At 46.0% G+C, this 27600-nt stretch overlaps 1 protein-coding gene across 5 annotated transcripts in view; it reads right to left on the bottom strand.

The window, feature by feature from the left end:
* MTX2 (metaxin 2) overlaps window positions 1-27600 on the bottom strand; it is a 969974-nt gene that overhangs the window by 280614 nt on the left and 661760 nt on the right. For all 5 annotated transcript variants that reach the window (XM_069616118.1, XM_069616119.1, XM_069616120.1 and 2 more), the window contains one exon: window positions 27318-27410. In XM_069616118.1, coding sequence (XP_069472219.1) covers window positions 27318-27410 — 93 coding nt within the window. The remainder of the gene's footprint in view (window positions 1-27317; window positions 27411-27600) is intronic.

Genomic DNA, 27600 nt, shown 5'->3' on the forward strand with positions numbered 1-27600 from the left:
AGAGAACAAATACCACGAAACTCCATGGTATCGTTCTAAGTTAATTGAACATTCCATGGCGGCAACTACAGCACTGACTAATTATGAAAAAGTGGTGTTCAGAGCTAAATCAAAATTTCTATTAACTAAAATTACAACAGCAATAAATCGCCCTCAAGAACTATTTAAAACAATTGCTGACTTTGTTAGCCCTAATCTAATATATACGCACCAGTGAAAGCTTCTTCTTTAACTCATGCTAATGGCCTAAACAACTTTTTCAGAGATAAAATCCTGAATATTCAGAATAATATTAGGCTTCATAGAAATTTAGATATAGCGCCACAATCAGAGGCTGTTAGCCTAGTTAAAGAAAAGTCTGGTGGCCTGGAGATGATACCGACTGGGACAACTCAGTTTAGTTTCAAACAAGTTTCAGAGGATGATATTACTGCCCTTTTGTCTGAATTGAAACCCACAAACGATTCCTTTTTTCAATCCCTGCTCTAGTCGCTAGACGACTCATGGTGAAATATACTCCTTTTATGACCAAGTTTGTCAACCTCTCACTTACTCAGGGGTTAGTCCCCGAACTATCGGTTGTTTCACCGTTATTGAAAAAAGTTAGCTTGGACTCCGAAGATTATAATAACTACTGCCCAATTGCCGGTATTCCTTGGCTGGGAAAAATCACCAAACAACTGCAGGATTATGTTGAGTACCACGGCCCTCTCCACCCCCTGCAATCTGGTGTTCGTCCCCTACATGGGACAGAGACGGCATTGATGGCTGTCTGGAATGAGATGTTACAGGCTGGGGATGCAGGTAAACTCTCCCTGCTTGTGATGCTCGACCTGTCCGGCGCGTTTGATACGGTGGACCACGGCATCTTGTTGGACCATCTGAAAAATCTTGTGAATGTGGACCCCTCTGCGTTACAGTGGTTCACATAATTTCTTACTAGTCATCAACAATGTCTTCAGGTTGGAGGCTTTCTTTCAGAAATCCTCCTCCAGTGCTGTGGTGTGCCGCAGGGATCGGCACTCTCTCCACTTCTTTTTTAATATCTACCTTCGTGCCCTTATGGATATCTTGGAGAGATATCATCTCAGATTTCATTTGTATGCTGACGACACCCAGCTATACATTAGGCTCGATGATGTGGAGGAAGCTCTTGCCTTGGTTAGCAGGTGTTTAGAAGAAATTGGAACCTGGATGGAAAAAAACTGGCTGCAACTCAATAAAAAAAACAGAGCTGATCTTGTTTGGTCCAAAGCATCTCCTTGAAGGAAATGGATATCCCCTGGTCCCCCATTTTTTGGGTACTACCCTTAAGTATACCACTAAAGTAAAGAATCTCGGCTGTATTTGGCAGAGTGACCTGAGATGTAATATCCAGGTCTCAGCCAAAGTCCAATCGGTTTTTTATAACATCCGCCTTTTGCGTCAAGCACTACCCTATGTTCCTATGACTGATCGTGCTGAGGTGTTCGGGGCCCTAGTCAACTCCAATTTAGACTATTGCAATGGACTTTAGGCTGGAGCACCGGGCAAACAGATTCATCGCCTTCAAAAAGTGAAAAATGCAGGTGTAAAATTGGCCTTTGACATAGCCAAGAACACCCATATTTCTGGTCTCCGCCGATCATTACATTGGTTAGCGGGAGAAGACAGGATTCCATTTGAAATTGGGTGTTTGGTCTACAAATGTCTGATTGGGCTGGCACCAGTTTACCTGATAAATAAACTGAAGCATTACCGACCAACTCGAGTCCTTTGGTCCGAAGACCAATTTCTTCTTGTTATCCCTAGGACAAATTGTAGTTCGAGAGGAGATTGTTACTTCTCAGTTGTCGGACCCAGACTATGGAATAGTCTACTGCTGAGCCCAAGACAGGCAAACTCTCTCTTGAGCTTCAGAGCAGGTGTAAAGACCTACCTATTTGAGTAAGTCTGGTGATTGTGGCTTTCGTGGAATTTTTGTGACATTTGTTTCTACTAGGTTCATGTTCTTCTCATTTTATGGTATCATCTGGGTCAGGACTCGATTAAGTTTGTTGTGTGCGCATTATAAATTCTTCAAATTCAAACTATCCTGAGCTGGAGCGCACACTGACATCTGCAGGCCTCCACAGATTCTTATGTACCCTTGCTTGAAAACGTCGACACAGCCAACAGAGCAAGTTTGTAAGAGACCACAAATGCTTCTGACAGTGCTGGCAGCTCTTGCTCTGTGGACGGGGCAATTACCAGGAGAATCAAAAATATGTACCCTCCCTCACTAGCACTTCCAAATACTGGGCTCAGTGAAACATCACACTATAGTTCCCATGACTCCCTGCAGACCAAGGCAATTAACTATATGAAATCCAAAATGCACTTTAGCTATGTACTGACTTGGTTATGATATGATAAGTCATTTATAATGCACCTGTACACAAGTGTTTCTAGGCACAACAAGACAAGGAGGGGGAAACAGGAGGACAAACAACGATCTTACTAGGCCTTGTGTTATTCAGATCGCGCAAGTGCGGGGTAGAGGGGAGGGTATATATACCAAGGGGAGGTGGTGGCGGGGGGGTGAGGAGAAGTTCAGGTGGCCCAATAAGTGCTGTTATAGGGTGGCTCTTAAGTGCAAAGAGAAGGGACTGTAGGGTTGCAGAAACAGACCCTTACGTGCTGAGGGAGCCCAGAGGCAGTGCGAGGGCAACTGGGCATGCAGGAGCCTGGGCCCGAGTTCAGGGGTGGCCAGATGACCAGTATGCAGAGCTATCAGGGACATTAGCAGGGGAGAGGAAGAGAGAAAGCAGAAGTGAAAAGGAAGGTCTTGAGTTGCTTCCGGAACCGGAGGTGGTTCTGCTCAAGTTTGAGAGAGGCAGGGACGCTGTTCCAGCAGAAGGCCCCAGCTGAGAAAAGCGATATGCCCCGCAATTCTCTGCTTGGAAAAGCGCCTGACCCTCAGAGAATTGGAGGTGGATGAGCAGAGAGCTCGAGAAGGAAGATGTTTAGGAAGAGAAAGTTGGAGGTAGTACGGTCCCAGGCCCCAGAAAGCCTTGTGGACGATGCAAAGGGTCTTGCATTTGATCCTTGTAGCCACAGGGAGACAGTGCAGAGATTTCAGAGCTGGAGAGATACAATCCCTGGGCTTGAGTATAAGAACAAGTCTCGCAGTCCTGTTCTGGATGAGTTATAAAGGTCGAAGAGTAGAGACAGGCAGATTTAAAAGAGGCTTTTGCACTAGTCCTATCTGGAGAGGGCCAGGGCTCTAGAGACAGGGAGCTTCTGGGGAAAGTGAGAAAGGGCAGAATACCTCTCAGGAGGTGCAGCTAAAAGTGTGACTTCTTAGAGACGTCAGAGATGTGAGGAGAGAAGGAAAGGGTTTGCCTTCCCAGTCAACTAGTTAGCCTAGGTGAACATATTAACAAAAGCCAATCCCAGTCCCACACCAACAGGCCATCACAGGTGCAAACCCTCACAGAGAGGGCGAAATATTACAAGGCATTATAAGGTAGGGCACTCAAGACAATGTGGGTGTTTGGAGAATGTTGTGGCTGGCAGTTGGTGCAAGTTTGTAATATTGGAAAGAGGTTGTGGCAGGAATTTGGGAAGCTCCCACAATGTGGGGTGCGGGGGGTGCCAGGCGATAAGGAGCAAGTTGGTGAACAGCAGGAGGAGGTGGCAGGAGCACACGAGGTGGCAGTAAAGAAACACAAGGAGGAGATTGCAGCATAAAAATAGGCATGAGTAGATCGATAGCATAAGGAGACTTGAAGAGGCCATCTGGGCCAAGGAACAGGGTAGTGGAAGGGGTTGGACCCATGCAGGGAAGAGGAACAAGTATCTGGGGGAATGTCAAGGAGGGCAAGGCACAAAACAGAGAGATGTTCTGAAGGGTAAGAAACCTTGGAGAGGAAGGGATGAGGAACTCAGGGTGGGATAAGAACATCCTCTTTGGTTCTATCTCAGCCTTGCCAAAAAATGTACCCTATAGCAGCAGCTTGTTGGCAGGAGCGGGACCAAGGATAGAATTACCACAGAGAAAAAGGGCGGGAGAACCCCTTACAACTGGCAACAAGAGAGAAGATCAGAGTGACAGAATAAAGCAGTAAAGCAGGGTGCGGGAAACTCTCATGCTTGAGAATGATTCTGACATTGTAAGCCAAGGTGGGACTGTTTAGGGATGATTGGAAAGAGTGGTTATGAATGAAACATTTTACACACCCCCTCTGTTAGTCTGGTCCTTTGTGCGACCCACTCAGCTACATGACAACAGGAGTAATCTCTAAAAGTCTGGCCATCTTTTTAAAAAGCAATGGGGACTTCAGTCTGTAACTGTGATGACCACTTCATACCCTCTGCAAAACCTTTGGTGTAATGACAATAAGGGGAGCGTTTCCCGGAGGGAATCCTTTATGACTCCTTGCTGCAGTCTAGTGTTTTCATCTCCAGCTCCGGAGGCTCCGCCCACTTCCGGAAGGACGGTATATCCGGACAGCGAACCCTAGGCTCATCGCGTTGCTACTCTCTTAGGAGTACGCCCACGCTCCGTGAGTTCGCCTAAGGATTATTCTCTCTAGGTTGCTCCAGAATTCTAATTTCTAATTTCATATTCATGTCTTTCCTCTTTTCTCTTACCGATACAGATCTGTTACTCTGTCTTCAGACCGAGGCCTCGTTCGGCTCGGTTAATCATCTTCGTTCAATCTCCTACGAGAACGTCGCTGCCAGACGTCACAGTAAGCATCAGACTCCGCCCCTTTTCTCATAGGCATTATTCTACGCATAGGACGCGTTTCCCATTCTTCCTGTTTTCACTGCGCTCTTCCTATTCTTTGTCCCTCTGCAGAATCAGACTTTGGTTCCAACTTATACTCGACGCATCGGTTCTTCTTGGGTTCGGAACGCTCAATCTGTTCGTACCCAAACGAATCTCAGTCCCAATCTGAGGTATAGGATTTCGGAGCTATTTTCAATCAGTGGTGAGTTCGCTACGCTGGATCTGTCTAAACGCTTTCCATTTCTCCTTTCTACTTTTCTTTCGTTCTGTCTCAGATTTCGATGGGAATCATCCTTAACTTCACCTTCAATATTTAACTCTAAAGATTCACGGTCCAAGGGTAAGGAAGACAGGAAAAGGGGGTGCTGTTAGGGGAGAGACTTACCATGTTTATAACATTATCCTCTCTCTTTCGGATACTGTAGACATCCAGCCCTGGTACCCATTCTATGGGTAAAGACATGAGTTCCACTTCGGCCAGACAGCCTGTCCTGATCCCAAGGAGAAGGCATTCAGGAGTCTACGAACACTAGCTGCTCTTCTCAGGGTTTTTTCCCTTTGGGGTTTCCCTGGGGCCTTCACTGAGCCCAAGCCTCGGGCCGGGGTACAAAGAGGGTCTCAGGGGGATTTCCTTTTGCCACAATCACGATTAGTAAGGCATCCTTTCCTGTACCGGGCGGAGAGAAGACGGCTAGCAGGATACCGGTAGGTGCATGGTGGGCCATTTCGTACTCTGTGTGAAAAGCGGAAATTTAGCATAACAGATAGCAACGCCCAAGAATAGTACTATTTGAGGTGTAATAGGCTATCATCCAGAGTTAGGTTTGGCACACATTTTACCTGACGGTTTATCTGACCGGTATAGCATGCATCAACAAATCCAACAGCTTATAGCTGCAGTTCAATCCCTCTCTACAGAGGTACAGCACCTTCAACAAGAAAATGCCACCTTACAGGAAAATCAGCAAAACGAACAACAAGCGGCGCAATAAGCTGCTCAGCAAGCTGCTCAACAAGCCGCAGCTAGCCGGATTCCGCATGGTTCAGAGGTCCCGCCAGGACCTTTGCCCAGAGGACAATTTGATGGGTACCCCCACAAGGTGATGGAGTTTATTGACTCCTGTTCCATCCAGTTCACCTTTAAGAGAGCATATTTTCACACGGATAGGGACAAGGTTGGATATATGATTTCTCAAATGACAGGGCCAGCCCTGGCCTGGGCCACTCCCTTTGTTACCTTTAATAATCCAATTTTGGATTTGCACACTGCCTTTTGTAATAGCATTAGATCAATGTTTGGGAGGCAGGAGATTAGGGCCGCCTCACAAGAACATCTGTTAGACCTCAAACAGGAGAATCAGGACATTCTGTCCTATATTACTCGCTTTAAACAAATGGTCAGCGAAACCACTTGGGCGGATGAGGCACAGATGACAATATTTCGCAGAGGGTTGTCCGAAGAACTTAAGGACGAGATCTTGCGGATACCCAGATCTGCCACCCTTACTGAACTTATTTCTTTAGTTCTCCAAATTGATTACCGATTGAAAGAACGTCAGTACGAACGGCGGAAAGGGAAGACCTATCGACCTGTACCACATCCCCCTAGCACAAGTCGAGTTCCGTCGACGGATGAACCTATGCAGTTGGGGACGGCGGCCAGGGGTCCATTATCTCCTGAAGAAAGAGCCCGCAGTAGGACGCTTGGCCTCTGTATGTACTGCGAGGCGAATACTCATACAGTCCATGAATGTCCAATTGCTCCTCCTCGCAGGTCGGGAAACGCCAGCTCCCGGCCGTGAGAGGAACCACGGTACGGGAATCTGTGTCACCACAAGGTTCCTCATTGAAGACACATACTTCAGTCTGTTCTCCGCCTTCGGACATCGGTATGTTGATACTAAAGGTATCATTTACCATGGGAAAACGGATGTTCCAAAATATCCCGGCATTGACAGACTGTGGGGCGGCAGGGAATTTCATGGATGAACATTGGGCTACGGAACATGACATTTCCTGCATCTGTAAAGCAGAGACAATCCCTGTCGAGAGTGTGGACGGAAGTCCTTTAGTCTCCGGATCAATCAAGGAACAGACAGAGTTACTCAGTATGACCATCTCTTCTCATCGGGAATCTATTTTCTTGGATATTATTCGAGCTGCTCACCACCCCATAATTCTTGGGCTCCCCTAGCTAAGAAAACATAATCCGTTTATTAACTGGTCAGCAGGATCATTTTTTCTGGGTTCCGAATACTGTCTGGAGCACTGTGTGAGCGATCATAGGAATCTCCAACTCGAGAATGTTTCCTCTTGTGAAGAAGAGGCAGGGGTTGCAACTCTCTGCCAGGTGGCTGGTCTTCCGGAAGAGTATCATCAATACAAGGAAGTCTTCTCCACTTCGGAATATACACAACTACCTCCGCATCGGAGGGATGATTGTACAATTAATCTACTTCCAGATCTTCCCTTACCGTTTGGCCGAATGTATATTCTGTCGGATTCAGAAAAGGAAGTACTTAAGGAATATCTAAGGATAAATCTCAAGAATGGTCTGATAACCGAATCCACATCGCCGGCGGCGGCTTCTTTATTTTTAATCCCAAAGAAACACTCAACAGAATTAAGACCCTGTATAGATTATCGGGGGCTGAACAAGATCACGGTCCCCGATAAGTATCCTATGCCTCTCATCCCTGACATCTTGGAGGCGGTTAAAGGAGCAAAGGTGTTTACCAAGTTAGATCTTAAGGGAGCTTACCACCTCATCAGAGTTAAGGAAGACAATGAGTCGAAGACCGCTTTCCGGGCTCCGTTCGGTCATTACCAATATCGAGTGATGCCCTTTGGTTTATCAAATGCACCGGCAATATTTCAACGTTTTATGGATCATTTATTTGCAGATTTACTGTTACATACAGTTATCATATATTTAGATGACATCCTGATTTTTTCCTCATCCGTACCAGAACATTATCATCATGTAAAGGAAGTCTTGAGACGACTCCAACAGAATCATCTATGTTGTAATTTGGACAAATGTTCCTTTCATCAGTCGCAAGTAGTTTATTTGGGATATGTTATATCTTCTAAAGGTATTGCCATGGATCCCCAGAAGGTATCCGCTGTTAAAGACTGGCCAGTTCCAAAATCTGGAAAAGATATACAAAGATTTATTGGATTCGCTAACTTTTATAGAAAGTTTATTCCGAATTTCTCTTTTCTTACTCAACCACTGACCAATCTATTAAAGAAGGGTAAAATATTTGAATGGGGTCAACAGACTCAGGAAGCTTTTGAAAGGCTTAAAGATCTATTTTCTTCAGCTCCCATTTTGATGAACCCGGATCAGCATCGTCCATTTATAGTGGAGACGGACGCTTCTCAATATGCATTGGGAGCAGTTTTGCTCCAGCAAGATGATCAATCTCAAGAACGTCCCATAGCCTTCCTATCAAAGACTTTATCTCTGGCTGAATTGAACTATACTGTTTTAGAAAAGGAGCTTTTGGCTATCAAAAGGGCCTTTAAAGAATGGCGACACCTCTTGCTGGGGGCGAGGTTTCCGGTAGAGGTACGCATTGATCACCAAAATCTTCGAATTCTTCAATACGCCCAAACTTGCAATAGCCGGCAGGCCCGATGGGCTAATTTTTTTTCGCCCTTCCGAATTCAATTCTCTTTCATTCCAGGAAGGATCAATCTTAAAGCAGATGCATTATCTTGCAAAGAACCCATCCTAGCAGAACAATTTAGATCGGAAAGAATTTTTCCTCGACTAGCGTTGGGTTTACAACCCCGCCAAAGTTTTCTAACTCGATTGCAATTACAATCTAAGTTTCTAGTGAAGTCTTCTCTATCACCGAGATGTAGATCTGCTCTCACTAAAATGGAAGGTTGCTTTTTCTTTGGTCCCAGAGCCTTCATACCCACGAAGAAACTTCAGAAAGAAGTCTTGGAGATGTCTCATGACTCCAGAGCCGCAGGACATCGAGGGGTGGCAAATACACAGGGGTTGGTGTCTCGTTACTTTTGGTGGCCATCCTTGAAAAGAGACATGATAAATTATGTGGCATCGTGTCCTGTTTGTCTTCAAACCAAATGTCCTTGTCGGTCCCCAGTGGGAAAGTTGGTGGAGATGCCTATTCCAACACACCCGTGGCAAATCATTTCAACAGATTTCGTGGTTGACTTACCTAAATCAGAAGGATGTTCAACTATTATGGTTACGGTGGATTCCTTCACTAAGATGGCACACTTCATCCCCCTTGTGGGAATTCCGACGGCAGCCCAGATGGCGCGCATTTTTGTATCGCAGATCTTTTCCCTTCATGGTCTCCCCGAAACGGTTATCTCGGATCGAGGATTGCAATACACTTCCAGATATTGGGGTCGAGTATGTCAGATTCTAGGCATTTATCGAGCCCGCAGTTCGGGGTACCACCCGCAGTCCAATGGACAAACAGAGACTGAACCAAACCGTTGAAGGGTACCTGCGGAGCTATGTACGAGCAGCACAGGACGATTGGAAAGAATTATTACCTTTAGCAGAATTTGCATATAATAATGCTTATCACTCTTCTCTTCGTTCTATTCCCTTCTTCTGTACCTATGGATTTCATCCAAGTTCTTTCCCTACTACAATGATATCATCTTCACATTTTCCTGATGTCGTTCATTTAATAACAAAGATTAAGGAAGGGTACAAGACAGCGGCCTTTGCCTTAAGAGAATCCCAAGGTCGTAGGAAGGAATTTGCGGATCGCCATCGCACTCAGGCTCCAGAGATTCAATCAGGTGATCGAGTTTGGTTATCGTCCAGATTTCTGCCTCAACATCTGGTTCCTTCAAAATTGTCCCCCAAATATTTGGGTCCCTTTCGAGTCATCAAGGCAATTGGTTCAGCAGCTTTTAAACTCCAACTTCCTAATTCTTGGGCCCGGATACATCCAGTATTCCACATGTCTCAGTTGAAGCCAGATCTCAGAAATCATTTTCACCCTAAAGTGGATGTACGTCCTCCTCCAGTGTTGATTGCGTCAGATCCTGAGTATGAGGTGGCGGATCTATGTGACTCTCGATACCATCGAGGGCAGTTACAATACTTGGTAAATTGGAAGGGATACTCTCCAGCTGAACGTACACGGGAACCAGAATAAGCAATTCATGCCCCACGTTTAGTTAGGAGATTCCAAGCCCGACATCCCGACAAACCGGGGGGGAAATACCTCTAAGAGGGGGCATATTGTGATAACCACTTCGTACCCTCTGCAAAACCTTTGGTGTAATGACAATAAGGGGAGCGTTTCCCGGAGGGAATCCTTTATGACTCCTTGCTGCAGTCTAGTGTTTTCATCTCCAGCTCTGGAGGCTCCGCCCACTTCCGGAAGAACGGCATATCCGGACGGCGAACCCCAGGCTCGTCGCGTTGCTACTCTCTTAGGAGTACGCCCACGCTCTCCGAGTTCGCCTAAGGATTATTCTCTCTAGGTTGCTCCAGAATTCTAATTTCTAATTTCATATTCATGTCTTTCCTCTTTTCTCTTACCGATACAGATCTGTTACTCTGTCTTCAGACCGAGGCCTCGTTCGGCTCGGTTAATCATCTTCGTTCAATCTCCTACGAGAACGTCGCTGCCAGACGTCACAGTAAGCATCAGACTCCGCCCCTTTTCTCATAGGCATTATTCTACGCATAGGACGCGTTTCCCATTCTTCCTGTTTTCACTGCGCTCTTCCTATTCTTTGTCCCTCTGCAGAATCAGACTTTGGTTCCAACTTATACTCGACGCATCGGTTCTTCTTGGGTTCGGAACGCTCAATCTGTTCGTACCCAAACGAATCTCAGTCCCAATCTGAGGTAAAGGATTTCGGAGCTATTTTCAATCAGTGGTGAGTTCGCTACGCTGGATCTGTCTAAACGCTTTCCATTTCTCCTTTCTACTTTTCTTTCGTTCTGTCTCAGATTTCGATGGGAATCATCCTTAACTTCACCTTCTTACATTTAACTCTAAAGATTCATGGTCCGAGGGTAAGGAAGACAGGAAAAGGGGGTGCTGTTAGGGGAGAGACTTACCATTTTTATAACATTACCTCTCTCTTTCGGATACTGTAGACATCCAGCCCTGGTACCCATTCTATGGGTAAAGACATGAGTGCCACTTCGGCCAGACAGCCTGTCCTGATCCCAAGGAGAAGACATTCAGGAGTCTACGAACACTAGCTGCTGTTCTCAGGGTTTTTTCCCTTTGGGGTTTGCCTGGGGCCTTCACTGAGCCCAAGCCTCAGGCCGGGGTCTGGAGAGGGTGCCAGGGGGATTTCCTTTTGCCACGATCAGGATTAGGAAGACATCCTTTCCTGTACCGGGCGGAGAGAAGACGGCTAGCAGGATACCGGTAGGTGCATGGTGGGCCATTTCGTACTCTGGGTGAAAAGCAGAAATTTAGCATAACAGTAACCCCTGCATAGTGTTTTGGGCATACATATGTAATAATTATTTACATAGTGCTTTCACCAAAGTGCTGCATATGGAACACTTATCTACAATTATTATTTTCCAACTAAAGTCTGTGAACATCAATTAACTTTGGAAGGATAAAATACTGAATTGGCCTTGCCAAGGTTTGAATCGGTCACCTGCAGATAACACACGGATGTCAGTAGTGAGCACTCAACCCGCTTAGCTATCTTACCGAAAGGAAGGCCAATGGAGAAGGAGAAATGGCACTTCATTTTACATTTCAAACATTAATTTTGAATTAGGTAGAAGAATATCTAGAATTCATGGAGAAGGTGAAAATAAGGTGACAAGCTGACTGTTAATAACTGATATATAGATTGTCGAATGTGGTAAAAGGAGAAGTGTTAAAGGCACTCACAAGAATGTTATTGAGGCTGCGCGCGAGTTTCCATGACAGCACGTGTTTAGGTCAGCAATCAGAGGTCACACAAAATAAAAGAGGTGATGGCTGGAATATTTAGAATTTATCTTAATCTTTGGAATGCTGTGGGCAACCCTGCAGACGACTGTTCTTCACCTGCCAAGCCATCACAAAGGGGAAAGACCATATACAAATCAGGCTTGGTCTCAACCCAAAAGGGGAAGTCCAGGCCGATCTGCTTGACACATCCCTTCTGCATGAGACCACAAGCATCCCCAGAAATGTTAAAGCCATGCTGGGCCTCATCAGCGAGGAGTAGCTTGGTCTCCACTCTGGGCCCAGCAGGCACGGGACCCACGTCTGGGCATACCCGTCACACCCGGAGTGACTAAGCAAAACAAAAGTGCTGATGGCTGTAAGGTTTAGAATTAATATTAACCTCTGGCATTGCACTGGGCAACCCTCCAGACCATCATCCTTCGCCTGCTAAGAAATTACAAAAGGGGAAAGACCATATGCAAATCAGGCTTGGTCCAACCCAAAAAAGGGCACTTCAGTCCAAACTGCTTGGTCACATCCCTTCTGCCATAGACGTCATAATGAGGAGGGTGGTTTGATTTGTGCCGCCAGAGCATTAAATCGTAAACAGCACAGACACAAAGCAGGGTTATTAAATGGCGATCTTCACACAGGATGAACCCGGAGTGCACAAAAAGTGAGTGATTCTATATAGATAAGAAATGTAATTGTAACATTTCATTTACCTTTTGAGAGCTTGTAGACAGTGTTAACAGATAGAAAGGTAATGGGGTGGGTGACCATTCCTATAAGCCACGGACCATTCCTATAAGCCACGCAGATCCTGCAGGATAACACATTAAGAATCCACCTGGGAGTCAAAACCATTCTATGGCAGGCCAATGTAATTTTAGCGTGTTCTCTTTGTAAAGAAATAGGGCAGCAATGTCCCTTTCAACAAGTCTCCAAACCTCTTGATGAAAACCTGTTCCACATATACCTGTTAAGAGACGTGAAAAGAGAGCTCAACTTTGACCACAGTCGTCGGAGATCACTAGAACATGGCAAGAAATCCTTTCATATCTTGCTTGATTTGCACCATCTGGCTTGTTTTTAGAACTGGTGTGCTGGCCGGTGCGTTTGTATTTCAAGGTGGTCCTTCATCTGAACTGAAGGCTTATACGCTATTTTTCGGCACTTTGTCTCTCTTTCCTTCTGACTTTGGTCTCTGCCTTTTTGGCCTGTCCCTAGTCCTGGGTTTGGGTCCTGGGTTTTCCCTGCTGTTGTCCCTTTGTTTCCCTCTTAGCCTTGGCGGCTGCTTGAGTCGGCGGGGGCTGTGTTGGGCCTGTGGTGGTAAGGAGCACAGACGAGGGGGATGTTTGGAGCGGGATTGTGGAATAGGTCTGGTCAGTGGCTGCGCAGAGTTGGATTTGAGAGGGGAAGTGGGATGGTGGCCTGGTCCTCTTGTGCCAGTAGTCAGGAGTCCTCTTGGTTTGGAGAGGCTGTCAATGCCAGAGGTCTTGCAGGGTTTGTTTTGCAGGTTGTGTATTTATCAGGTTGGGGAGACTGGGTTTAAGGTAGCATGGCCTGGGGAGCAATTCTGGGTGAGCAGTCCACCCATGCGTCCGTGGACCCTGCGATCAAGGCTGGTTGGGTGCATGTCTTGTTGCGTCTTCCGTCCTCTTAAAAGAAAGTTTCAAAATAGAAAGAACAACCATGTCAAGTGCAAACAGTGGTTTCCCAATGCACTGCTTCTTTTGACTTCACCCCTGTGTCAGAGGATGGTGTTAATTAATTAATTAATTAATAACTTTGCTCAAACCAACTAATGATCTTTTATTTCCAATGCCACCATGTACCACAAGGTGAATATCATTGGAGATCACCCCATTTATGACAAACTAACTTAACAAATCTCTTGAGGGTATAGTGAGGGACTTGAAGAAAGCCATTGTTATGCCCTTGTTAAAAAAACCTACCCTGGATTCACTTATGATGCAGAATTATCGACCGATTGCGGGCTCCTGTGGTCAGGTAGAGCCTGACAAAGTGGTTACCAGCCAATTGCAAGAGTATGTGGAGAAGTCACGACCTGGCCCTTTTCAATCCGGTTTCAGGCCTAAATTTGGGACCGGAGACAGCTCTGCTGGCAGTGCAGGATGATTTATTAGGGGCTGCAGATAGAAGAGATCTTTAATTATTGGTAATGTCGGATCTCTCCGCAGCCTTTAATACAATCTCATCCTGCTTAGCCGCCTGAGAGAAAACTGTAATGTTTCTGAACATGCAATGAAATGGATTGGTTCCTTTCTTTCGAGACAATGCCAGCCGGTTAAATTGGGGGGTTTTCTTTCAGATACCGTTCCCTTGGGTTGTGGAGTACCACAGGGATCTTGTCTGTCACCCCTGCTTTTTAATCTTTAACTTCAGTCATTAATATACACCCTGAGGAGTCAAGGGATCTATATTCATTCCTACACCGATGATATCCAGGTGTTTGTTAAAAAAGGGAATGTTGATGAAACATTCCTTATGGTCAAACAGTGACTCGATGAGGTTAGCCTTTGGATGCCGGAAAACCAGCTGCAACTCAATATGACCAAGACCAAAGTCACTCTGTTTGCACCGTAACATCTTCTTGCTACTGCAAGAAGATGTTTCGGTCCAAACAGAAGTGTCCCAAAAACCCATGTTTATTGAGGGCTGAGCTAAAGTTGCCTCCAAAATTAATGTATTTGGCAGGAAAATCTTGGTAGTGAAGGCCAGGTCAGTGCTAAGGTACAGACACAGGCAGTGTTCTATTCTCTGCACATGTTACGACAAGACCTGCTGTTCATCCCAGACGATGATCATGCTGTTGAAGTGGGTTCATTAGTGAATTCACACCTGGACTACTGCAACCGCCTTCTCGCTGGAATTCCGGTCAAGTAGCACCAGAGAATGCAGGGAGCAAAAACGCTGTGGTAAAACTGGTGTGTCGATTGGACAGGTCTTCCCAAGTCTCGCCCGCTAAACAGACTCTCCACTGGCAGGCAGTGAGATATAGAATTATCTTTAAGGTGGCTTGTTTGATCTTCAAGAGTTTGAAGGGTTTCGCCCCTCCATATTTGGGGGATAAACTTAGCTGGTATCAACCGTCTAGGAGGATACGCTCAGGGGACCGATTGTTGTTGAAAATACCTTGCTATCTTTGTGTCACAACGGGAGATATAAGGTTTGCGGTCTATGGCCCAAAACTGTGGAACAACCTTCCTCAAGAAACGAGAGCTCAGGATTTTATCGACCAGTTTTGAAGACCCCTGCAAACTTTCCTCTTCAAATAAAGGATCGATAAAGGCTCTCTCTGGAGTTTAGTGTGTCCTCCTCTGAAAAATTGCCTTTCACACATTTGTTGGTCCTGTTTAGCTTCCTTATATACCATCTGTGCCTTTACACAATAGAGTTTGTTCTGTGCCGTTTATAAATGCATCAAAAACAAATCAAATTCAAATCATGTCTTTGTGGGTGGACATATGTCTCAGCTTGGGGGGGCGCTGTTTCGGATGATTTAGGGCTCCTTTATCTGGAGTGGGAGAAGACGGTGGAGATGGGAATGAGGAGTTCAGTTTGCCAAGTGCACAGGACATAGCCGGTGAGTAGCTATATCTGCACTCCCGAATACTCAGCTGCTCTGCAGGTCACCCTCCTGGGATGAGAGATTATTGCTCTAACTAGGAGATACAATCATCTCCATTTCAGAGGGGACTCCAAAACACCAGGTTCTGCAGGACTGTGACTGAGGGAGACTTTGCAGAAATTAGAAGCAAAAAGCTGTAAAGGTAAGAGGAGGCTGGTTTCTGTTTAGGTTGCGCGTTTCACATTGCTAGGAAGTGTCATGATGCCTACCTCCAAGGAGCCAGGTCCGACCCAGCAACCCCAGAGGCAGGCATCATTCCCCCCAGGGAAGTGCCAGCGGGCCCAAGCTGGGGCCCTTTGGACACAGTCCTGGCGCCTTAGGCGCCAGGCTCATGTTGGACCCCTGTCCTGGCGCCTTAGGCGCCAGGCTCATAAAGCTAGACATGTGTTCAAGTGTTTTAATGTGCACTTACCTGATGCAGACCATGCTGCTACATCCAGGCCCTCTTGAGGCCTGAATGGAACTACTTTACCTGTGGGACTACTTTCCACCTGGGTGTGGTCGGGGAAGGATACATACCTGATCGGTGGAAGGGTACATGCCTGGAACTTCTTCCAAAGCTATTTAAACTACGCCCAATCAGCAACTCACGCTTCGCGATGTTCTGCTCCTCGCAGCTGGACGCTCACCGTGTCAGCTCCTACATCTGGACTTCAGCCACGCCTGTCAGCATCCTGGGTCGCCTGCAAAAGGAGATAAGAAGGAATTGGAGAGAAAGAAGACCTTACCTGCTAAAGCTGCATCACGGGGACATCACACCGACGATCCTGAAAGGGAAGACATCATTTTAAAAGCATTTTGTTTCGACCGCTGCAGCGCTGCATTTCACTCACCTTTCCTGGGCGCCTCCATCTTCAGCAGCGATCATCCGGATCCGCACCCACTTCCCAGAGCCTGGAGAGAAAGGACAAGAAAACAAGGTGAGAGAAGGAAGGGAAAAAGGAAAAGCTCAGTTTCCTTCTAAGACTTACCTGTTGGGTCATTCCCATTTCCTTTCGGGTCCTGCCGCTTCCAGGCATTCGGGACCCCGGCCCCAATGGGGAAAAAAGACAAAGACATTGAATGAGCGAATGCAAAGACATTACCTGAATGCTCATCCAGAACGTACACTTCGGGTCGGCGCCATATCTCCGGCATTCCGAACCCCGGCCCCTAAGGGGAAAAAGACATAAGCATTAGCGCTTGCTGCAATAAGACAATGAACATTATTATTTAAGCTTGAACTTTTGAACTTGCAACAGAACTCTTACAGCGCCTCACCTGAATAGTCAAGCTTATATTGAACTCCCATCAAACCTCAATCCAGTGAAGTAACTGGGTTTCAACGTGCCCCTGCATCAGAAGCAGGATGGAGAGCTCATCCTTCCAAACCCTAAGGTGAGACTTCACGGGGAATCGTGGAAGGGTATCGAGGAGGGTTGGAAGGGAGTGGGAGGCTTGAGCATTATTCCGTCAGTAGGTAATACTCCCTTTTCACGCACAGGGGAATATTCCTGCGAGCCAGAAAAGCCAGAGTAGAGGGGCCCTTCCTGTCCATCATCAGAGTCCTGCGCTTCACCATTGAAGAAGCATCAGCACTCGAAGCCAGACCTGCGCCTCCGTGGGAATCAGGTGAGCGTGACAGAACGCGAAGCCTACCCACAATCTCCCACCCGGGCGCTATGGAGACTTCCGAGACAGATCAGCTGGCCCAGCTTTTGGGGGAATTACGGGCAGAAGTGCACTCAGCCCGCCAGGAGACTAACGCTCTCAAAAGAGAACTGATCCTATCTAAGGAAAGAACTGATGACCTGGCCAAAAGGTTATTGCAGGCCCAGGCAGGGCACACTCCTTTACCTAATTCCGGAGGTACTTCCACATCAATGGGTTTGAATAACCCGGTACAAATCAATCTACCTGGACACATGCCTTTGGCCCCGCCTGAACATTTTGCGGGGGATCCCAAGAAATATGCCGTCTTTATGAACCAATGTCATTTACACTTTCTATGCCGACCCGGGGCCTTCCCTAACAACCAGACCAAGGTAGCCTTTATACTATCTTACCTCAGTGGCAGTGCTGGCGATTGGTCTATTCCATTGGTAAATCAGGATGATCCAATTCTCCAGGATTTTCAGGGCTTCCAGGCCAGCATGGAAAGATTGTTTGCTCGACACTCTCAAGGACAGGCCCTTGATAACGAACTGCTATCCTTACGACAAGGTAATCAGGATCTCCTGTCCTTCGTTGCCACCTTTAATAGACTGGTTGTGGAAACTGGATGGCTAGAAAACAAAAGGATCACATTGTTTCATCGAGGCCTGCGCGGAGAGCTTAAGGATGTTCTAGCTCAGATAGGAGATCCACCCCAGGTCTGCGCAGACTACATAGACTTGGTGGTTCAACTTGATCACAGACTTCAAAATAGAAAAGCAGATCGGTTCAAGTACGAAACCCGAGCACCGATCAAAACCCACGCTAACTCCAAGAGTACCGACGTATCCGAACCTATGCAAATCGGCGGTGTTAAAGGACCATTAACGCAGAAGGAACGAGAGAAGGCGGCAAATGCAACTTTGTCTGTATTGCGGGACTTCCGGCCACTTTCTTCGAAATTGTCCGGTTAAACCACCTAAGAAGGTGGTTGGAGCCACTGATAACGATTTATTCACACCTGATTCGGGAAACGACCTAGCCCGACAAGCGTAGGGGACCGCTTGCCGAGCTTGAAAACAAACTCTTTGACCTCGCATTTTGTCATGCCAATGGTGCTCGTGGTCCCAAAACAGCCTCAGCAGTTGCATGCTGTAAAAGCATACATCGACAGTGGAGCTATTGGAAACTACATAGACCGTGAATTGGCTTCCAGGATTAAGCTCCCTCTCCGCCCGAAAGTAACCCAAGATGTCATTACTACAGTAGATGGAACCGAAATAGCCTCAGGACCTGTAACGCATTCCACTGTTGAAATGACACTGGTGGGTCAAGATGGACATCGGGAAGCAATCGTGTTTGATGTGATCAAGGCCCCACAATTTCAAGTAATTCTTGGAATTCCTTGGTTAGAAACACATAATCCCAGAATCAACTGGCGAGCAAAGAAGATACGTTTTCCTGATTGTGAACCAACTTGTTATCCAAGAAATCCAGTTATGGGTCTAGCCTCAGCAACTTCCACCCCTGTACAGCTACCGTCAGAATACCAAGAATTCCAAGACGTTTTTCAGAAGGAACAGGCTAACACGTTACCTCCCCATCGGTTTTATGATTGCCAAATCGATCTGGTACCCAATGCTCAACTACCTTGTAGTAGGATTTATGCTCTTACGGAACCTGAGAACCTGCATTTGCGTCAGTATTTAGATCAGTACCTAGCCAATGGTTTTATTCGCCCGTCCAAGTCTCCTGTCTCCTCAGCTCTGTTCTTCGTGTCGAAAAAAGAGGGCGACCTTAGAACATGTATAGACTATCGCGCCCTAAATCAAATAACGATTAAGAATCGTTATCCTCTGCCCCTGATCCCTGAGCTTATCGACCAGGTGAAAGATGCTTGTGTGTACACCAAGTTAGATCTCCGAGGAGCTTATCACCTGGTGTGTATAAAAGAAGGCGACGAATGGAAGACTGCATTTCGCACCAAATTTGGGCTCTTCGAATATCAGGTGATGCCCTTCGGTTTGTGCAATGCACCTGCCGCCTTTCAGTACTTTATGAATGATGTTCTTCGGGAACTTATTGATGTCTGTGTCATTGTTTATATTGACGACATCCTGGTGTACTCTTCTTCAGAATCCGATCACAGAAAACATGTTAGGGCAGTTCTTGAGAAATTGCGCCAGCACAGACTATTTGCAAAGCTCGAAAAATGCGTCTTTCATACCACAGAAGTTGAGTTTCTCAGATTCATCCTGACACCTCAAGGAGTCCGAATGGACTCGCGAAAGTTGGACGCCATCCTCAAATGACCATCTCCTAGCTCGGTGAAGGGAGTTCAGAGCATGCTCGGCTTCGCCAATTTCTATCGACGATTCATTCCGGAATTTTCCCGAACAGTCCAACCCATCACAGCTCTCCTAAAGAAAAACAAATGCTTTGAATGGACTCTTGAGGCCGAACAAGCCTTTCAGGACCTGAAAACCAAATTCACCTCTGCACCTGTATTGAAGCACCCGCACCCAGATCTCCCTTACATTGTGGAAACCGACGCATCCAGTTCGGCCATGGGAGCTGTCTTGCCGCAAAGAGACCCAGAAACTAACCAACTACACCCTGTGGCCTTTTGGTCCAGGAAATTTTCTCCTCCTGAAATCAACTACGCAATTACCGACAAGGAGTTACTGGCTATTAAATCTGCTTTCAAGGCTTGGCGTCACTACCTTCTCGGGGCAAGACACACCATCACTGTAATTACGGACCACAGAAATTTACAATATTTAAAGACGGCCAAACCTCAATCTTCACGACAACTCCGATGGGCTCTATTCTTTGCGGAATTTGATTTCGTAATTACCTATCGCCCTGGCTGCAAGAATGGTAAAGCGGATGCCTTATCCCGGATTGGCATGGAAGAACCCAATTCGAGTTTAGAACCTGTGCCAATCATACCTGAACAAAGACTCTTAGGCCTAACTTCATTGCAAACTATTGAGGTCATCCAAACGCAAGTAAAACAACTTCTAGACTCTTCAGCCTTACTGGAATGGAGTCAAAAGGGTCCTCATTACGCCGTTAAGGATGATTTACCCTACTTCCAGGAGCGGTTGTTTCTGCCAAGTAAAGAATTGCAAGAACTTGTTATTGCCCATCATCATGAATCATTAATGGAAGGACACCCCGGTATCGCTAAAACGGAGGAAAAAATCAAACGCCACTTGTGGTGGCCTTCTTGGAGAAAAGACAAAGTCTTTTGTATTGTCTTGCGGAATTTGCGCCCAAAACAAGGGTCAAAAGAAAAGGCCAGCCGGCCTACTTCAACCCTTGGATATTCCACCGGCACCATGGCGCACCTTGTCAATGGACTTTATAACTGACCTGCCTCCTTGTGCTGGTTACAACACTATCCTTGTAATTGTGGATCTATTCTCCAAAATGGCCCACTTTATCCCTTTAAAAGGTTTGCCTTCAGCTTCCACCTTGGCCAAGGAATTTCTGGAGAATATAGTTCACATACATGGTTTTCCTTCCATATTAGTCTCAGATCGTGGAAGTCAATTTATCTCCCATTTTTGGAAGAAATGTTGTCAACTAGCACAAATAGATGTGCGGTTATCCACCAGCCACCACCCCCAGACCGACGGACAAACCGAGAGAACCAATCAGACTCTCGAGCAATATCTTCGGTGCATGTTACACCAATCCGAGTTAAATTGGAAAGACATCCTTTGGATCGCAGAATATGCATACAACAATTCAGTGCATTCTGGAACCGGACAAACTCCTTTTTATACTTTGTATGGTCACCATCCTCGGACCTCTGACCTAGATCCACCTCTGACCCTAGAAATGCCCGCAGTAAATCATCTGCATTCCACAATAACCCGAGCCTTCAAAGAAGCTGCAACTCATTTACAGCAAGCCAAGAAAAAGTATAAAGAAAATGCTGATTTGCATCGAAGTAAGACTCCTCCTTACCAAGTAGGAGACCGGGTATGGCTAGCAACGAAACATTTACCCCTCAAGGGCCCGCGAACCTTCAATCCCAGTTTCATAGGACCTTATCCCATCAAGGCTATAATCAATCCCGTGGCCTTTAAACTGGATTTACCGTCTAACATGCGTATTCATCCAGTTTTTCATGCATCACTTTTGAAGCCGGTACAACCAGGGACCCGACTGTCCAAGCCTCCAGACCCAGTTCAAATTGAAGGGGAATTAGAATTCGAAGTTAAAGACATTTTAGACTCCAAGGTGTTAAAGTCAAAACTCTTCTATCTTGTTGACTGGAAGGGATATGGACCTCAGGAGAGATTGTGGGAGCCTAGTAACCATGTTCACGCACCTTGATTAATACAAAGGTTCCACCGGAGATTTCCGAACAAGCCAAAACCCCCGGAGGGAACAACCTTGGGAGGGGCCTTGAGGGGGGGTACTGTCATGATGCCTACCTCCAAGGAGCCAGGTCCGACCCAGCAACCCCAGAGGCAGGCATCATTCCCCCCAGGGAAGTGCCAGCGGGCCCAAGCTGGGGCCCTTCGGACACAGTCCTGGCGCCTTAGGCGCCAGGCTCATGTTGGACCCCTGTCCTGGTGCCTTAGGCGCCCGGCTCATAAAGCCAGACATGTGTTCAAGTGTTTTAATGTGCACTTACCTGATGCAGACCATGCTGCTACATCCAGGCCCTCTTGAGGCCTGAATGGAACTACTTTACCTGTGGGACTACTTTCCACCTGGGTGTGGTCGGGGAAGGATACATACCTGATCGGTGGAAGGGTACATGCCTGGAACTTCTTCCAAAGCTATTTAAACCACGCCCGATCAGCAACTCACGCTTCACGTTGTTCTGCTCCTCGCAGCTGGACGCTCACCGTGTCAGCTCCTGCATCTGGACTTCAGCCACGCCTGTCAGCATCCTGGGTCGCCTGCAAAAGGAGATAAGAAGGAATTGGAGAGAAAGAAGACCTTACCTGCTAAAGCTGCATCACGGGGACATCACACCGACGATCCTGAAAGGGAAGACATCATTTTAAAAGCATTTTGTTTCGACCGCTGCAGCGCTGCATTTCACTCACCTTTCCTGGGCGCCTCCATCTTCAGCAGCGATCATCCGGATCCGCACCCACTTCTCAGAGCCTAGAGAGAAAAGACAAGAAAACAAGGTGAGAGAAGGAAGGGAAAAAGGAAAAGCTCAGTTTCCTTCTAAGGCTTACCTGTTGGGTCATTCCCATTTCATTTCGGGTCCTGGCGCTTCCAGGGATTCCCGACCTCGGCCCCAATGGGGAAAAAAGACAAAGACATTGAATGAGCGAATGCAAAGACATTACCTGAACGATCATCCAGAACTTACACTTCGGGTCGGCGCCATATCTCCGGCATTCCGAACCCCGGCCCCTAAGGGGAAAAAGACATAAGCATTAGCGCTTGCTGCAATAAGACAATGAACATTATTATTAAGCTTGAACTTTTGAACTTGCAACAGAACTCTTACAGCGCCTCACCTGAATAGTCAAGCTTATATTGAACTCCCATCAAACCTCAATCCAGTGAAGTAACTGGGTTTCAACGCGCCCCTGCATCAGAAGCAGGATGGAGAGCTCATCCTTCCAAACCCTAAGGTGAGACTTCACGGGGAATCGTGGAAGGGTATCGAGGAGGGTTGGAAGGGAGTGGGATGCTTGAGCATTATTCCGTCAGTAGGTAATACTCCCTTTTCACGCACAGGGGAATATTCCTGCGAGCCAGAAAAGCCAGAGTAGAGGGGCCCTTCCTGTCCATCATCAGAGTCCTGCGCTTCACCATTGAAGAAGCATCAGCACTCGAAGCCAGACTTGCGCCTCCGTGGGAATCAGGTGAGCGTGACAGGAAGATTTAGATCCTTCTAGCCCCCCTCTGTCTATAACCCATCACTCACCTCGCAACAGACATATTTATAGTGCGTTCTCAAGGAGCTAGTGACACACATGGTGGCTGAAGGATTCAGAGACTTCTAGACCCCCTCCTTTCTTCAGTTCATGCCAGAGTACAGGCCTTTGTACGAGTTACAATATTGAAAATAGAACACCTTTTATTTTTCTGTGCTTTTCATTTATGCACTAGTTGAGAGCATAGGGCAGTGCCAAGGTTAGGGCACTTGACAAAAAGCAGAACATCCTAATTTCTATTTCCCTGGATATAATTGCATGCTGTAGAGAAGCAGTCTGAAAACAAGACATTTGCTCTCCCATCTGTGAGAATTTAGACTTACAGACAGAAACACCACAAAGTGACATAATCAAAGATTTCTTTTGTTCAACTTCTGCTATGTTTTGTTTCTACAGATGCACAGAGAGGAACATTATGCATGCATATCTATTCTCCTATCAGTAATAAGGGGGGAAGCTTACTTACCGTTGGAAGTATCCTTTGTAACAAACAAATTATGCTTTAAGTGAATGCATGGTTGCATTAAACTAAAGTATTTTTCAAAGTTCCTGCTTTGTGTGCATTTATCATCAAGATGCATGTGGCAGGGTTCGAAATTGAGATTCAACAAACAGGAGCTAAAACCAGCTCCTGGGTGTCAGGCATCACCCCGTAGGCAGGAGCTACTGCATGGGTACCAGAAGCTACCAGAGATGCACCTTGACATTTTTGTCCATTTTTTGTGGATCTTTTTGTTTAAATTTGTATTAGATGTGTTCTTATTCCTCTTTATAAACAATCTCAAATACTCAAAGTTTGGAGGTCACTAATTTGCCCCAGGAGCCAAAGATAGCTCATGGTAGCTGTTGATTTCAAGCTAACCAGGCTCTCCTATGCTAGAAGAAGGAGCTAAATAGTTCTAAACTCCCCTCAATTTCGAACCCTGTGTGGTGTGTTCATTCATATTCATGTGTAGAAATAGGTTTTTTTACAAATGTAATATATTGTTTGAGGCCAGACATTTTTGGACACAAAACTCTGTTTTATTGCTAATGTGTTTTATTTATTTTAAAGTTTTGTCATGTTTTGGTTGCCTGACACATACATTTTACACTCTTGTGTAGGCAAATTTTTTTTACTCTTACAATTTAATGAACACTCCAATTATGAAAAGGGTGTAAAATACTTGTGCCTTAAAAACCATACATGATCCCCAGAGGAGTATGGAATGTCTAGTTTAAATATCCACTAACCTTAACTTGGAGCCAATGTGGTAAATGGTGCTATAATTGGTCAGCAGCAGCAATGCCCTAGCTTGGACTTGAGTAATTGTCGTTAAACCAATCACACTGTTCACAGCATCTTTCAATTTTCAAGACTACAATTCTAACATTCAAAACCTGACACTCCAGCCAGTGCAAGCATTGTACAAAACAAAAACAAAAAACAGTAATTGACAATGCCAAGAGTTTGGGTTTTTGTGTAGGCATGGGCAAAGCACTTGCCAGGCATAGCTATACTGGTATTAACTGGCCATTGATTGCAGCAGGTGAAAAATGGTGCAAGTAATGGGGCATCTAATAGCAGTGCCTGTCAAATGGCTAATGCTTATACACAAGCCAAAACGGTTGGCTTTCATATGCTTGTTTTTAACAGGACTTCGTTTGAAGGACATGCATAGTGTTTATAAATCAAGTGGCTGACAGCAGACCTGGTTAAAAGTAGCGTGTTTATAACTCCAATTAAATCATTAATTTGCAGAAGACGGCTTTGAAAAAACACTGCCAGGCACTTTGAGTGCAAGGTTTGATGGTAAGGCGTGGTTAATGAGCGCTCAAAGAGTTCCCAGGAGGAGGTGTTTTGGGCAAAGAGGGACAGGAACTGGGTGGGAATGGCCATAGGGATAATCATGGCCATGGGAAGTCAATGGGTGGGCAAATAGCCAAACACATAAAAGCTGTGTGTACCTCCTCATATGCCATTTCTCCTTATCTGTACTTTAATGCAATAGTTTTGGGTTATAGGTGACGCAAGCAACACTTAATAGACCAAGCTAATGCAATGGTTTAATTTGTTACTGAAATAGAAACTAAGCAAAGCATGTTCCTGTAGAAGTAATCTAGAAAAGCATTTAACTTTTTGCAGTGGCTCATGCAGACTTCCATCAACTTCTAAAGAATGTAATTATGATTGCCTTGATAATTTACCGACTTCAGAAGGATGTTAGGCTAACTGTCCAGCAAACATATGACCATGAGATTCTTTGCATGCAAAAGAAGCCCAGAGTGTTTGTGCTCATCTGTTCCATTGGCGAGAGGGTGCTACTTCAATCTGTGCTTTATCAGTTAATTGTGAGAAACCTGCTTTTCTGCCACAATGTGGACTGCTGACACATCAGAATAATTTCCATACAGTTAACTGTTTGCATGCGTTGGTTGTATGCCACATACATTTTACTATCTTGCGAAGAAAAAAACCTAATGTTTTACTCACTTGAAATTGCATTTACTTTCAAAGTTCAAAAATAGGGGGTAAAATACTCCCACCCAACATCTTATTTGGAGCACTGGATAATTGGTTGCATCGATCATAAATTGGCCATTTTCAAAATCCCTACTAAGGGGACACCCCCTGTATACTATGACATTGTCCAACTATGAGCAGCGGGAACAAGGTACTTTTACACCATTGTAAACAACCTAATGTTAATCCATTGTATTCCTGAAATAGTGACTAGAGATGGCCAGCAGATAAGTCACTCTTTAATGCCCACCATTGTGGCCTGCATCTCCTGTATCTTTTCCCCTGCGTTTTGATCCTTTCCCCCCTACTGCACCCTCTCCCTCAGTGGGAGAGCATGAAAGACTCATACCACCCTTCTGCCCCCCATTGCTCTGGTTGTTTATAGCAGATAACTGGCCAGTTATATGTTGTCCCCTAGTAGCCATTGCATCACTCATCTTTCAGCAGTTCTTGCACTCCCGGTGATCGTTGTAGCCCCAGTGCCCACTGCATCAGGCAGTGTGCTGTGAAGGCCTCAGTATCCCTTCTGCCTCATGTATCTGCAGTGCTCCTTCCACCCCCACATGCTCCTGCCTCACCTGTGTTCCTTGTGCCCGTGATAATGTGTCCATTACCTTGCTCTTTCCCTCATCCATGCACCACCAGTGCTCCTTACACCTTTGACTTGTCTTTGCAACCAAAGTTCTCCTTCCGGGCCCCCAGTGCCAAATGTGGCCTTATGCTCTTACTGCTCTTTGCCACACTGTGACCCACAATCAATCCTTTTGCCCTGTGCTCTTTCATCCCAGTGTTTCATGTGCTCCTCCATGCACTGCCAGCATTCCCTGTGCACTGCAGAGCTGTTTCCATCATGGGTACTCCTTGTGCCGCTCCTGCTAAATTGGTCTTTGAGCCTCACTGCCCTCCCACGATTCCCTTGTACTAATAGTACTCCTTTAGCTTTGCAGTGCTCGCTCCACAAACCAAGTGCTTCTTCCCCCATTCCCCGTCCATCAGCAGTGATCACTGCTTTTCCGAAGGGCTCCTTGCACCCTTCCCAATGCTCTGTGCATCCCTATGTGCTCGCTCCTTCCACCTACCATTCTCTTTGTGGCACCATGCATCTAAGTATTTTGTACAAACGCTGTGCCACACGTGCCACCCCAGGGCACCTTGTAACACCATGTCACTTGCCACCCTTCAACCCTTAAATGTTACCAGTGCTCCTTAAGACCCTGTGCTGCTCCTTGTTCCCATTTGTGCCTCTCAGGCACCTCAGTACTCCTTCCAAACCCATGGTCCCTCCATCCCTCATGTCGTTAACACCTGCTTTGTGTATCCAAACTAACCCAGCACCTTAAAATGTCTTCTTCGACCCTGATAAATCTTCCACCGCGTTATCGTTTTGCTGCTCCCTCTTCAGCCCCCAGTACTTACCACACACTTTTAGGGTTCCCTCTGCCAGTTAATGCATATATTAGAATGTTTATTGTCATGTTTTGTGAAAACAACATTAAAATATATCTGCTCCTTCCATCAGCTGCGCTACTTGCTCCGTGCAGGAAATGTTGTGCTCCTCGGGAATCCCAGTACTCTTTCAACCCCATGGTCCTTCCATCCATATTAACCATAATAACCCTAATAAAATTATTCGACCCCCCCCACACACCTCCCAACCAGTTATTCTTCTGCTACACCCAGTTCCACGTCTCCCCTCCGCCCCCCAATAATCAGGGCACACTGCTAGTGTTCCTTTCGACAGGCAATAAATGTACTAGAGGTTTTTCTGGCCTGTTACTAGAGATCGTAAAAAGATTTCATTCAAAGTCACTATTTCCATCTACCCTCCTCATGTTGACACATCAAAGTCAATTATTGTTTTCAGAAGGAACATGATTTATTAGTCCTCTATTCAAACCAGATGACATATGGTGAAGGCTTACTGTACCTCAGCTGTCAGAAGCATGTTATTGACTAATTCCATGTAGGCTTTCATCTCCGCTTTCTGGGCTTCGTCCAGCCCATCACTAAGTGAATGGCCCTAAGGGGAAGAAATGCACGAGTTAACAAAAAGAAAACATACCAGAAAAAAAACACTCATTTTAAGAGCATCATTACATTTGGAATACTTAACTGCTGTCAAAATACCTATAAAATCTTTCCTTGATGGAATAAATCAACGAACCAGCTTTCTGATGGTGTAATACTACTCTAGAGGAAGGCTCCTTTGT

Source organism: Ambystoma mexicanum, chromosome 9 (genome assembly GCF_040938575.1).
Source record: "Ambystoma mexicanum isolate Mex_15411 chromosome 9, UKY_AmexF1_1, whole genome shotgun sequence".
In the NCBI taxonomy this organism is placed as follows: domain Eukaryota; kingdom Metazoa; phylum Chordata; class Amphibia; order Caudata; family Ambystomatidae; genus Ambystoma; species Ambystoma mexicanum.